Source organism: Platichthys flesus, chromosome 17 (assembly GCF_949316205.1).
Source record: "Platichthys flesus chromosome 17, fPlaFle2.1, whole genome shotgun sequence".
Classification (NCBI taxonomy): Eukaryota; Metazoa; Chordata; class Actinopteri; order Pleuronectiformes; family Pleuronectidae; genus Platichthys; species Platichthys flesus.
This window is the reverse complement of record NC_084961.1, coordinates 17,234,910-17,250,072: the sequence shown is the minus strand read 5'-3', so window position 1 is coordinate 17,250,072 and position 15,163 is coordinate 17,234,910. Positions and strand designations below refer to the sequence as shown.

The 15,163-nt window shown below is 40.8% G+C and overlaps 1 protein-coding gene across 1 annotated transcript; it reads left to right on the top strand.

Annotated features, from left to right (window-relative positions):
* Positions 1-1,396: 1,396 nt before the first annotated feature.
* On the top strand, positions 1,397-5,836 carry paqr7a (progestin and adipoQ receptor family member VII, a). The gene is made up of 2 exons (XM_062410398.1): positions 1,397-1,498; positions 2,497-5,836. The coding sequence occupies exon 2, from the start codon at positions 2,520-2,522 to the stop codon at positions 3,582-3,584; it is 1,065 nt and encodes a 354-aa protein (XP_062266382.1). The 5' UTR covers positions 1,397-1,498; positions 2,497-2,519; the 3' UTR covers positions 3,585-5,836.
* Positions 5,837-15,163: the final 9,327 nt, after the last annotated feature.

Genomic DNA, 15,163 nt, shown 5'->3' with positions numbered 1-15,163 from the left:
CACCAGAAAACAACTGTCTTCACAACTTAACCCTGAACCCCCTTATTATCCATACAAATCTCACTCCTTTAAAGCATTTCTATTGTTTCTAGGTTCTACAATCAAGTCACACATAAGGGTTTTTTCGTTTTTTATTCACTCTTTGACAGAAAAAAAAAAACGTCTTCCTGCTGATCCACCCAGGTACGTCAAGCTGCAAACACAACAGGCTTTTTGGTATAGCTTTTCAAAATAAAAACCCAGCGCTTACAGAAAAATGGAGGGCACAAAGTAAGGACTCATTATGAAGAGTGACCTATTTCAGAGTTGATAAATAAAACTGGATAATGGGCCTGATTTAATCATTTTGATGCATCAAAGTGTAAACATAACTTTAATGTTGCCGCTGTGAATGCGTAGCTTTTCTTACTAATATAGCAAACTGCTGAGTTGATCAACCTTATTATTAGATTCTTTATAGCGAATCTACAAAGTAGCTACTAACCAAAGCTGCCTGTAGGTTAAGATTAGCCTATTATTTTTCACTGTGCATAAGTAGGTAGTACAAGTAGCATAAATAAGTAATTAAGAATTAAGAGTCTACAGTAGATGTGGGTTGTGGAGGTATCTGATAATGGATTATTATTACTACAACTAGATATACAATATGCCTACTCAGATACACCACTATTATTGGCACTATAGCTCTATCTTTACAATTGTAAATTTCAACGTCAATGCTGCTCTGTTCATCTGTCAGATATTTCCTTATGTACAAATACTTTTCCAATCATGCTAGATACTGTATTTTCTCATGAATGTTGTAAGTATTGTTTTGTTGCCTTGCTCGGCTACACTCACGCAGCGTCTATTGTCCTTCTGTCGGTGCTGGGTGAGAGATCCTTGACATGTGGCTCTCTCTGAGTTTTCTATATTTTTTTTCCAGCTTAAAGGGTTTTGTTTTGGACGTTTTGCCTCACTCTTGCTGGGGATTGATGTCAAGGGATGTCACACTTTGTTAGGTCATATCAGGCAAATTGAGATCTGTGAATATGGGCTATACAAATTTAGTACATCAAAATCTGAACTTGAGTACGGTATTTGAGCCAGGCTCTAATGTTACTTCCGACCACTGTGTGCATGTATGCAAATCAAATTGTATATGTAGATTTGAGATGAAAGCTTTTTCATTACTTTACATTTGCTAGACCGAATTGTGTTTCGTCATTTTTCTGTCATTTCCGACAGCCAGATGTAGAAAGTATCCGTTTGATTGCTGTTGGCTGTGAAATTATAGTAGCGTCTCAAAATTCACGACGTGGTAGATAAAGAATGAGACTTTTATTTTTTTTGCGCCACAGTAACAAAGCTTCCGGTTTGTCTGCGGTCCTCACTAACTTGCTTGTTGCTCTGTCAGCGGAGCGATCGAACGTGCGGTGAACACTTTATTGAGCGGGTGTCGGATTGAGGTCAGAACTGATCGTCTCAGCCGCGGACTCTGGAGACCAGGAGCTTCGAGGTGAGATCTTCTCCACACACAGACCCAGCGAAGACAGGGAGGACAGGGATGGACAGTGATGGACACTGGGCAGAAGAAGTTACGTCTTTCTTTTATCCACTGGGCCAAAACTTGTCTGAACTCACAGACCTCTGACAGAAGCGCGACGTTATTCGTTACAAACGGCGTTACATTACTTGACAGAATCTGAGTGTTTGATTCAGGGAAGTTCAGCACAGCAGCCACTTCTCGCCAGGGGCGGTCACAGAAAAGAAAGTACTGCAGGCTGGGTGGTGCCAAGTTATGGAGGGGGTGGTCCTTTTAATTTTTTTTTTCATTTTCTTTTACGTCAAGATCAATTCAGAACCCATCACCAGGGACATTGTAATTGTAATTGGTGGTGCTAAAATAAAAGTTCATACAATGGAATAAGCTGCTCTCAGACATGCACTGGATTCCACAGCTCCTCCATATTTTCTCCGGAGGATGTGCATGTATGAAGGCAAATGTCAGAGTAAGATGCTCTTAAGTTTCTGTGGACTTTATCCACCTGGCCTCCGAGTACAAAGTCCGTAGAAAGGAGAGGGTGTGACAACACAGCAGGGGATCCCCAGCTGGATTGACTGCGAGCGAGTGTGTGTGTGTGCTCTAGAGGCAAAAATTACAAAAACAAATAAAAAACTATAAAACACACATAGAGGACAAAGTGGAAGATGTTAAAACTGTTTGTCGTGATAAGAGCTGACAACTGTGTCGGGGGGGGGGGGGGGGGGGGGTTAACATGATCACGTGACCTCCGCAGCGGAGTTTATACATTACTTCTGCTGCTCCACCTCTCGCCTGCATAATGCAGAGGATTTGACGCTGTATTGTGCACGTGTGAAAGGCAAACTCTGGGTAACCTCCGTAGCCAATTGTCGGGATGTTATCTGGAGTTCATGTCGGAAAACGTTTTTTGTGGACCAGGAGTCTAAGTCCATTTTTCTCTATCTCAACTCTTTCAACTCTCTTTTCCGCAGGAACCATCCAGCTCCATGCAGTAATGGCGACCATTGTGATGGATAGAATTGGGCGTGTGTTCATCAGCCTGCAGCAGATCAGGCAGGTCCCCCGGATGCTGACTGAGGCTGCGCCCTCCATGCCCGGCACCATGAGAGACAACGAGGTTCCCGCCTACTTTCGGGATCACAATATCTGCACAGGCTACCGGCCGCTCAACCAGAACTGGCGCTACTACTTCCTGTCCTTGTTCCAGCGCCACAATGAGACAATCAACATCTGGACTCACATGCTGGCGTTTTTAGTTTTACTGGTCAAGTTGCAGCAGCTGGTGGAGACTGTGGACTTTGTTGGCGATCCTCAATCGTGGCCTCTATTGATTCTCATCCTGTCGTCTTTGAGCTACACTGGCTTCAGCGTACTAGCTCACATGCTGGGTGGGAAGTCTGAGCTATGCCACTACGTTTTCTTCTACCTGGACTATGTCGGGGTAGCACAGTACCAGTATGGCAGTGCTGTGGTTCACTTTTATTATGCTGTGGATGAGAGCTTTCACAAACACGTGCATGGGATCTTCATGCCTGTCGCCAGCGTCTTAAGCTGTTTGTCATGCCTGGGGTGCTGTTATGGCAAATACTTCAACCACAGCCGACCAACCTGGGTGCGTAAGGTGTGCCAGGTGCTGCCCTCGACGATTGCCTACATGTGGGACAGCAGTCCAGTGGCTATGAGACTCTTTTCCTGGTCCTCAGCCAGCAGTGACTCAGCCGTTCTCTACCACTTTGGCCAGGTTGTGTTCTTCCTCAGCTGTTCCTTCTTTTTTACCGTTCCCCTTTTCGAGCGTTGCTTCCCTGGACGCTGCGATTTTGTGGGACAGAGTCACCAGATTTTCCACGTTTTTCTCTCCTGCTGCACCCTGTGTCAGATTCATGCCTCGCAGCTCGACTACGTGGGCCGCAGGGAGCTGTACTCACGTTTGCATGGCAGTGGTGAGGTGGCTCTCTTTGCGGGCCTCTACGGGGTCACTTTTGTTGTGTGCGCGCTGATTAGTGCCGTCATGATGAGGAAAGTTAAACGAGTGCTTGACTTGAAGAACAAGTCCAAATAATGGATTGAATGTTTTAGGAACTATATGCGAAAGCATTTATGTACCTTCTCCTTCCAGACAATCTGCCTTGATAGAAAGGGACCTTAATATTTTCATGCAGTCGCAGATAACCACAGAAAGGCGTAATGTTATGGCGTGTTAAGTTTTGATATTACTAATACTTGTGGAACAATTTACCATATCAGCATTTGTCATGTTTAAGTAGAGATTGCTGCTTTGATCAAGATCAGTTTCTCACAATGCACAGACTAACTAAATGTAGATATGATGAATAGATGAAAAATAGTATAACATTATATATTTTGATACTGCAAAACGCAAATATTGTTAATATTCGTTTTTTATGCAAACAGTGGGCATACTTAACCAAGGCCAATTAAAGGATTAAAAAAAATCGACAATTATTGAAATCGAAGTGGCTAATCCATGATGTAGCGGGCAACTTGGACTGAAGCCGAGGAATGATCCCCCTGGCTGGGTCGCCCAAGTGAGGGTCAAATAACCGATGACCTTGGGTTCATCACTGAGGATGTGTCCAAGTTGCACTGACTGATGTTTCTATATCTAGAAATCCTTTAAAGGTGCTTTGCAACATTTCCTCTATGCAAAAAAACTACTTCACAATTGAAGTACAGACACTCTTATGTGATAAAATGAGATAAAATCACCTTAACTACATTTTACAGTGTAGGAACAATGTTACAACGTGCAGTGCCTTTGTCATTGTGCCTTGAGAGCCCAGTGTTTGCACTTTTAATGTTAGATTTAACATAACGTCGGTGCTGGTTTATTATAGCATCAAGAACGTACTGTTCGCTACATGACAATGTAGATTCTTACGAAATTTAAGGTTTAGGTTTTAAGTTGCCATGATGAGATGTGTGTCTATGCTACTCTGAGACTTTTTATGTTGTTCAAGCACAAGTTTGATAAAATAGCTATTTAATTTTGATAGAACTCAATGCACTGTCCGTATTTAACAAAACTGGATATTTTATGATCAATTTAATATATGAGGAGAGTCTTAACTTTTAAAATACATTTCCCACTTTATTCTTGCAGTATAGACTGTTTTGTATTATATACTGTATATTAGGATGGCGGCAATCACTGTATTATTTCACATCTGGCCTTTGTCACTGCAGATGTTGGGATATGTCATAGTAGGTAAAGCACAAGTGTGTTGCTGATAGTATAAAGAATGGCTCTGATTGTGTGACAATGAGCCAGTATGCATGACACCATGACCCTGATGTTGAAACAGCTAAATGAGATTTAGCCATGATGGATTTTATGATTTACACCCAGGCATCGACCTCTGTGTCATGAGCTGAATTTGTACACACTGACAGAGTTGTCATGCCCTTTGTTGTTGCTTTTTAGCATGTCCGGCATTAGCTGTTTGGTTGAGTTGAAGAGTGATACTCAACCCTCCGCTGTCACTTGCCAACACTATAATGTTTTGCCACTGAAGCGCAACGATTCCTGGGATAGGTTGGGCCAGGAAGGATCCACCCATTCCATCCCCTTTTGGTTTTAGGGAGATGGGAAAATGTATTTGCTGGCCACATTTGTGGAAGCCTTGAAAATGGGACAGACGAGCTGCGCCGCTGTGATCCAATCATTAAAATGCAGCCTCCGATGGATGCAGCCCCTGAAATGAGACAAAGCTAACATGTCCGCTGTGACAAAGGTCTGTTGGAAACCTTTTTGTGGCCTCAGCTAAGAGTTGACTGTGTGTGTTACATGAATGTAGATAAAGGTACCATAATAATGAATGTCTGCTACTACTGACCAACATGTGAAAATAGATTTGGATTGAGTTAAATAAACTTTTTTCTCTGACAAATCTTGATGTTGTGTTAAATGAAAATGTCTCTTGGAACTCACTGTGTTAAATCCCCTGGTCACTGGAGCACGTTGGCCTTTACAGGGAACACCACGCTTGTTAGCTTCATTGTCTTTAATTATAACACACTTGATGCTGGCCTCCAGGCCAATAGAATATGGTGTAGTTTTCCAAACTCTTTTTTCAACCACAGAAATATAACATATGATCTAATATTATGCTCTGCAACTGAATCATGGCTGAAGAACTCAAACTTAAAAATCGAAATTATGTACTAACATAGTGTGCTTGTTTTATGTTGTTTTAAAGTGCTGCTGCGTAATTTTGTGGATTTCATGTTAAATCCGAAGAATTTTGTCAGTTATTCCTCCTGATCCTGATCTATAAACTTTGACAAAAACAACTTTTCACGTTTCATTTCGAGTTGTATTTGACACCTTTAATGATAAAAAAACACATTGTACAGTATTCTTGACTTCTATGTAGTACACACATTTACTGTAACTGACACTTTAAAGTTACATTCTTGCTTTTAAAAATCTTTTTGCATTTCTTCACAAAGTATCTTAGGATAAAAGGTACAGCGGAGGCTCGTAAAAGAACAGATGCTAAAACACATTTTCATACAGGAACACATTATGTCGACAAACACTTTACTGATTACCTTGAAGGAGTTTTTTTTCCTATCAGCACACAGAGGCCAAAAGGTCAAGGACAAGCTTATATCTGTGGTTTTGAGTGAAAGGACCGAATGTGAAGGGGAGCTCTCCACTGGTGAGACATTTTTTATTTTTATCCGGCTATTATTAATTAGTGCTGCTATTATTGCTGCTGTTATAACTTCATATAGTTAATCGTATTACACCTATACATGTGTAACATACCGTTATACCAACTAGTCCAACAGGGGTTGAATATAAAAGGATATACAACTGTGTTCCTTGGCTAAGGCTATGGAGCCTATAATTAGGGCCCGAGCACCGAATGGTGAGAGGCCCTATTGAATCTGTAAGGATTTTTATTAGGGCCCGAGCACCAAATGGTGAGAGGCCCTATTGAATCTGTAAGGATTTTTATTATTATTATTAGGGCCCGAGCACCGAATGGTGAGAGGCCCTATTGAATCTGTAAGGATTTTTATTATTATTATTATTATTAGGGCCCGAGCACCGAATGGTGAGAGGCCCTATTGAATCTGTAAGGATTTTTATTATTATTAGGGCCCGAGCACCGAATGGTGAGAGGCCCTATTGAATCTGTAAGGATTTTTATTATTAGGGCCCGAGCACCGAAATCGGTGGGAGGCCCTATTGAAATTGAAATGATTATTAGGGCCCGAGCACCGAAATCGGTGGGAGGCCCTATTGAAATTGAAATGATTATTATTATTATTATTATTATTATTTTTCTTAGCTTAAATGAATTGGCTTTTTGAGGGCTTTAATGTGCTCAAAAAGTTGTAGGAGTTTGCAGCAAATTCGAAGGCGGCGTAAAATTACGTATTCTGGAGTATTTCGAAAAGGGCGTGGCAAAATGGCTCAAGAGCGCCACCTACGGAAAAGCCCCTCATTTAGCATTCACCGATCCTCAAAAAAAACATAGACTATTGTGTATCATGACTAGATGCACAAAAAAGTCCATCAGTGCATTATGAATAACGCAACAGGAAGCCCGCCAGTTTGACTTTAGTGGCCATTTTGGTCATATTCCATATTTTTTCTTTGATGTACTTGTCGTACAGCTTTCATCAGATCAACTTCAAATTTAGACGATCGTCATCACAACAAATTGGAGATCTAAAGTTATTGAAGGATTACGTTTTAGCAAAACCGTCTGACCGTGGTGTGGCGTTAAAGTTTGATGAAACGCCATCAAAACACAAGCTTCCATATTTCAGACATATTTTGTCCAATTGAGTCCAAACTAGACACATACGACAAGAGTCGCGACCAGAAGACATCGGTGCAGAAATTGTGACTTACAATCACAGCGCCCCCTGGTGGCAACAGGAAATGTCTTGTTTTTAAGACGTGTTATGTTTTTATGTACTACTCGGAGAGCTTTCATCAGATCAACTTAAAAATTAGATGAGACTCTACAAAACAAGATGAAGATCTAAAGTTATCAATATTTAAACTTTTCATCATACCGTGTGACCGTGGTGAGGTCTCAAAGTTCGACTAAACGCCAATATAAGCGAGCTTCTGTAACTTAGACATATTTTGTCCAATCGACTCCAAACTACACATATAAGACAAGAGTCGCGACCGGAAGACATCTACCTAGAAATCATGACTTAAAAGGAAAGCGCCCCCTGGTGGCATTAGGAAATGTCTTGTTTTTGTACATCGTGCGCTTTGATTTATTTGTCGGAGAGCTTTCATCACATCAATTTAAAATTTAGACGGGTGGCATCACAACAAGATGGAGATCTAAGGTTATCAAAGAAACAACTTTTCGACACACCGTCTGTCTGTGGCGGGGCGTCAAATCAGCTCACCATGACACACGAAAACGCTTAAAGGGGACATATTCGCTTTAAAGGGGACATATTATTTCCATTTCACCACAGTTGATATGGTTCCTTGGGGTCTTAATGAAATGTCTGTAAAATATTTTGGTAAAAATACCCCAAGGATAATTTAAAACAGCACCTTTTTACTCTGTCTAAAACAGACCTCCTCAGATCAACCTGTTTTGAAGGCCCCGCCCCCCTCTCACCCCGCCCCCATCTTACCCCACCCCCTTTCACCCCTCTCATCCCTCACCCCTCTCATCCCTCCCCCTTCTCACCCTGTGGCAAAATGCCTCAAGAGCGCCACCTATGGAAAAGCCCCTCATTTAGCATTCACCGATCCTCAAAAAAAACAAAGACTAATGTGTATCATGACTAGATGCACAAAAAAGTCCATCAGTGCATTATGAATAACGCAACAGGAAGCTTCCAGTTTGACTTTAGTGGCCATTTTGGTCATATTCCATATTTTTTCTTTGATGTACTTGTCGTACAGCTTTCATCAGATCAACTTCAAATTTAGACGATCGTCATCACAACAAATTAGAGATCTAAAGTTATTGAAGGATTACATTTTAGCAAAACCGTCTGACCGTGGTGTGGTGTTAAAGTTTGATGAAACGCCATCAAAACACAAGCTTCCATATTTCAGACATATTTTGTCCAATTGAGTCCAAACTAGACACATACGACAAGAGTCGCCACCAGAAGACATCGGTGCAGAAATTGTGACTTACAATCACAGCGCCCCCTGGTGGCAACAGGAAATGTCTTGTTTTTGGTACGTGTTATGTTTTTATGTACTACTCAGAGAGCTTTCATCAGATCAACTTAAAAATTAGATGAGACTCTACAAAACAAGATGAAGATCTAAAGTTATCAATATTCAAACTTTTCATCATACCGTGTGACCGTGGTGAGGTCTCAAAGTTCGACTAAACGCCAATATAAGCAAGCTTCTGTAACTTAGACATATTTTGTCCAATCGACTCCAAACTACACATATAAGACAAGAGTCGCGACCGGAAGACATCTACCTAGAAATCATGACTTAAAAGGAAAGCGCCCCCTGGTGGCATCAGGAAATGTCTTGTTTTTGTACATCGTGCGCTTTGATTTATTTGTCGGAGAGCTTTCATCACATCAATTTAAAATTTAGACGAGTGTCATCACAACAAGATGCAGATCTAAAGTTATCAAAGAAACAACTTTTCGTCACACTGTCTGACTGTGGTGGGACGTCACATCAGCTCGCCATGACACACGAAAACGCTTTAACTTCCGTGTTCATGGGTCCATCTCCCTCAAACTACATTAGTGTATCATCAGCCCCCCTCCCTTGAAGATATTCAGATGGTTTTAAAGAATGGGCGTGGCAAAATGGCTCAACAGCGCCACCAACAGAGCTTCCCCTCATTTATGGAGAAACACCTCATTTAGAATTCACTGATCCTCACGAAATTGAAGACAGTTGTGTATCATCACCAGATGCACAAAAAACACGCTCGGAGCAATTTGAAAAAACGCAACAGGAACCCCGCCATTTTCGATTTGGACCATATTCCATGTTTTTTATTTTCATGTACTTCTTAGAGAGCTTTCATCAGATCAACTGAAAATTTAGACGAGTGTCATCACAACAAGATTGAGATCTAAAGTTATTGAAAGATCAATTTTTCGCCACACCGTGTGACCGTGGCGAGGCGTCAAAATGTGACTAAACGCCATCAAAACACAAGCTTCTATATCTTGGACATATTTGGTCCAATCGAGTTCAAACTACACATATACTACAAGAAGCGCGACCTGATGACATCAACAAAGACACCATGACTTAAAATCATAGCGCCACCTGCTAACTAAAAGAAGTGAAGCGTTTATCTTGCAGCAGTGCGCAAATGCATGCAACGCTGAGACGAGCGCTTGGTCATCGAACGTTCTCTCTTCCCCGACCGCAACAGACTTGAAATTGCCTGTGCTCGGGCCCGTTAGTGCTACAACGTAGCCCTAGTTATTATTATTAGGGCCCGAGCACCGAAATCGGTGGGAGGCCCTATTGAAATTGAAATGATTATTATTATTATTATTATTATTTTTCTTAGCTTAAATGAATTGGCTTTTTGAGGGCTTTAATGTGCTCAAAAAGTTGTAGGAGTTTGCAGCAAATTCGAAGGCGGCGTAAAATTACGTATTCTGGAGTATTTTGAAAAGGGCGTGGCAAAATGGCTCAAGAGCGCCACCTACGGAAAAGCCCCTCATTTAGCATTCACCGATCTTCAAAAAAAACAAAGACTATTGTGTATCATGACTAGATGCACAAAAAAGTCCATCAGTGCATTATGAATAACGCAACAGGAAGCCCGGCAGTTTGACTTTAGTGGCCATTTTGGTCATATTCCATATTTTTTCTTTGATGTACTTGTCGTACAGCTTTCATCAGATCAACTTCAAATTTAGACGATCGTCATCACAACAAATTGGAGATCTAAAGTTATTGAAGGATTACGTTTTAGCAAAACCGTCTGACCGTGGTGTGGCGTTAAAGTTTGATGAAACGCCATCAAAACACAAGCTTCAATATTTCAGACATATTTTGTCCAATTGAGTCCAAACTAGACACATACGACAAGATTCGCCACCAGAAGACATCGGTGCAGAAATTGTGACTTACAATCACAGCGCCCCCTGGTGGCAACAGGAAATGTCTTGTTTTTGGTACGTGTTATGTTTTTATGTACTTCTCAGACAGCTTTCATCAGATCAACTTAAAAATTAGATGAGACTCTACAAAACAAGATGAAGATCTAAAGTTATCAATATTTAAACTTTTCATCATACCGTGTGACCGTGGTGAGGTCTCAAAGTTCGACTAAACGCCAATATAAGCGAGCTTCTGTAACTTAGACATATTTTGTCCAATCGACTCCAAACTACACATATAAGACAAGAGTCGCGACCGAAAGACATCTACCTAGAAATCATGACTTAAAAGGAAAGCGCCCCCTGGTGGCATCAGGAAATGTCTTGTTTTGGTCATCTTACTCTTTGATGTATTTCCCTCCAGCCACTTTACTAAACCATGTCAAACTGTGTCAAATTGGTCTCAAGATATTGATAATGTAGGCATAACATTATTGTGACTTTTCATCATGTGGATTGTTAATGGCGTGGCATCAAAGTGCATCAGCTCACCATGACCAATGAAACCCATTTAACAGAGTTACCATGAACGCAGCATGAGACCGCTTTCAGTTTGTTACGTCTCACACTTGGATGTATTTCTCCTCATTCACTTTGCTAAACCATGTCAAACTGTGTCACATGGGTCTCAATATATTGATAATGTAGGCATAACATTGCTGTGAGTTTTCATCATGCGGATTATTCATAGCTTTGCAGCAGACTTCTTCAACTCGCCATGACAAACGAAGCTGCATTTAACACAGCTGCAAGTGAACGCCTCATGAGACTGAAAAAAGTTACGTCGTCACAAGCTGCGGAGCTGTGTATCACGAAGAACCGGAGAACGGTTGGCGAGTCTGGATGAGAGGACGGCGGCGGAGTCACTGTGGACGTTGTTCGCTCAGCAGGTTAGAGTGTGGGACGCTCTCAAAGCTTTTTTCCCCCGTCCGTCGTGTCTTTTCCTGTGTGAACTCTGCCGCTCTCAACAGCAGCACTGGCTATGAGCTAGCTCCTGCTAGCTCCAACGAAGCATCTCTCAACTGCTACGTAAGTTAAACGGACACTTCTGACTGACTGACTGACTGTGATGATAAGCAAAAGAGACACTGTGGACTGACTTTGCAGAGTCAATTCCGTAGCGACATTGAGACTGCATGCTGGTGCACGTGTGATGTGTTGTACTGCATTTGTTTGATCTGTTTACTAATACTAGCTCTAATAAATACTGTATAAATTATATTTTGCTCCTGAATTGAACTGTGTTAAAGGGGTTCACATGGAAAATATATGTTCAATTATGTAAAGGGTGATTTTTGTTACTATTATACTAATGGAGATTTAGCACTTGATACACATTGTAAGAGCAGCTGTTCAAAGGAGCACTACGTCTTTTAAGGCTCTTTATTCAGAGTCACGGTGTTGATGTCCTGTCACGTGTTACAGTGAAAAATAACCGTGTCTCCCACCTTCAGTATTTAAATCGTTAATCTCAGACAGACTTCACTGAATTCTTTTGTTAAATATGAGTAAGTCATAGCCTTGTAACTTTACTAGAACAGACAGTGTCATACAGAGTTGTGGGCTTATATGCACTACCTATTTCCTAATCTGAAATGATTATGCTCTGATTAACTTTGAACTAATATTTTATTTTTACCATTTAAAAGTCTGTTAATTACTTAACCTGGCCCATGTATGACTTTACATATCTGTGTATTGGTTTCATGTTCCTCTAGAAGGTCCAACTTGACACACAACTTGAATCCAACCAGACTGAACACTGACTCCAGGTACAGACCTGATTTCATTACTTAAAAACAATCAAAGTATTGCACATAATACATAATGTATTAAATTATAATGCAATACTTTTAATGTGAAATAGCTCCATTAAAAACATTCATTGTCATGGTAGTGCACGTTTTAATCCAAAAGCATATTCAAATACACAGTTGAATATCCACAGAAAATAAGATTACACACTTTGTTCATATGTAACTCTTCCTCTACAATAATGACGATCACTTTCATGTTTCCTATCATTTTATTAGGGACAGACGAGCCTGAAGGACACAGCTGTGATGACCATGTTCTGTCTCTTATGGCAAAGCAGAAATATAAAACACTGGGTTCTTATCTAAAGTGTTTCAAATCAGATCTCCACCATGTTGCTGCTGAGGACATCAGGTGCTGCAGTTCTTCATCTATGAAGAGAAAAAACGCACTGTTAAAGAATGTTTTGTGTTGTGTATAAAGCACAACAGATTTCAGATAGAACTGTTGTACTGTGGTCTTGGTTTATATCCTCATGGTGAAATGTACATATTTTAAGTCCCTTCTGATAAAAGTGCTGAAAGAAATACAACATTGTACAAATACATACAATGTCTTTCTACCTCATCAGTACTATTCAAGGTGATAATCTCCCACAGACCTATTGATAACAGTCCAAATCAAGTCTTTCCACTTCTCTCAGTGTGAAAACATAATTCTATAATTAATTTGAGAACTGTTTACAACACTGATGTGTGGAGATTAAAATCATACCTAAACTGTCTAATTCACTGTAAAACTCCATGACATTCGCAGGCCATCTGTAGTTAAGGGAGCAACGCATGGAGTGATGTGTAGATTACTAGTTTGATGATGCATGAGGAGAGGCGGTGGTCGAGTGGCAGAAACTTGGACTATGGGCAGAGAAGGTCTCTGGTTCGTCTTTGGTTCGACTCCATGGAGAGACAACAAAAGCCGAACCTGGATTGATCTGTCCAAAAATCCAAGAGTCTCCCTACCCTCTCTAGTGCCCATGAGCAAGGCACCTCACTCCCCCAACATCTGCTCCCCCGAGCGCCGTACATGGTCGCTCACTGCTCTGTGTGTCCTGCACCAGATGGGTAAAAAGCAGCGATTAAATTTCCCTACCTGCATGAGTGTGCCTTTGCATGTCTGTGCATGTGTTTGGGATGAATAAATGGATTTTAATGTTAATCTTTTAATCTTAATCAGTTGTCTTCCAGTTGACCAGCATGAAGCTGCAGATCTCCACCATGTTGCTGCTGGGGACATCAGGAGCTGCATTAATGAGGAGCAGAAGCGTACTGTTATGAATGTTTTGTGTTGTTTATGAAGCACTACTTATTTCAGCTAGAACCGATGTACTAGGGTCTGGGTTTGTATCCTAATGGTTAAATGCACATACTTTAAATCGCTTTTGATAAAACGTGACAAAGAAATACAACATTGTACACATAGATAAAATGTCTTTCTACCTCATCTGTAATATTCAAGGTGATGATCTCCCACAGAGCTGTTGATAACAGTCCACATCAAGTCTCTCCACTTCCCTCAGTGTGAAAACATAATTATATAATTAATTGGAGAAGTGTTTACAACACTGATGTGTGGACATTATAATGTTATCACTACTGTCTAATTCACTCTACAACTCCATGACAGACTAAATAAACGATGTGAAAATAGTAATGGCGGATATACCATCCTGTATCAGAATATTGGTGAAACAGTTACTATCACATGAAACGTACACGTGTAGCGTATTGATAGTAACTCATTAAAAAAAATAATGTCACAACCAAAACAAGACTGTCGAGTTATCTTGCTTCAATCTGTTCATTAGACGTGATAAATAAACGGTAACTTTTATAACAATTACATATTACAAAAAACTTGAGGCATGTAAGCATATGATGATAGATAAAGCAATAGGTTATGTTGGATAGTTTCAAGGTTACTTACCTCTAGTTCAGCACCAGCGGCTGGCCAGAAGAAGTGGAGCGATCTTCCTTGCCGCACAGGGCAAACGCAGGCAATGTGGAGACGAGCGCTTGGTCATCGAACGTTCTCTCTTCCCCGACCGCAACAGACTTGAAATTGCCTGTGCTCGGGCCCGTTAGTGCTACAACGTAGCCCTAGTTAGGGCCCGAGCACCGAAATCGGTGAGAGGACCTATTGAAATTGAAAAGATTATTATTATTATTATTTTTCTTCGCTCAGTGAATTGGCTTTTTGAGGGCTTTAACGTGCTCAAAAAGTTTCTAAAGTGTACAGTAAATTACAAATGTGCGCAAGTTTACGTTTTCTGAAGTATTTTGAAAAGGGCGTGGCAAAATGGCTCAAGAGCGCCACCTACGGAAAAGCCCCTCATTTAGCATTCACCGATCCTCAAAAAAAACATAGACTATTGTGTCTCATGACAAGATGCACAAAAAAGTCCATCAGTGCATTATGAATAACGCAGCAGGAAGCCCGCCAGTTTGACTTTAGTGGCCATTTCGGTCATATTCCATATTTTTTCTTTGATGTACTTGTCGTACAGCTTTCATCAGATCAACTTCAAATTTAGACGATCGTCATCACAACAAATTGGAGATCTAAAGTTATTGAAGGATTACGTTTTAGCAAAACCGTCTGACCGTGGTGTGGCGTTAAAGTTTGATGAAACGCCATCAAAACACAAGCTTCCATATTTCAGACATATTTTGTCCAATTGAGTCCAAACTAGACACATACGAC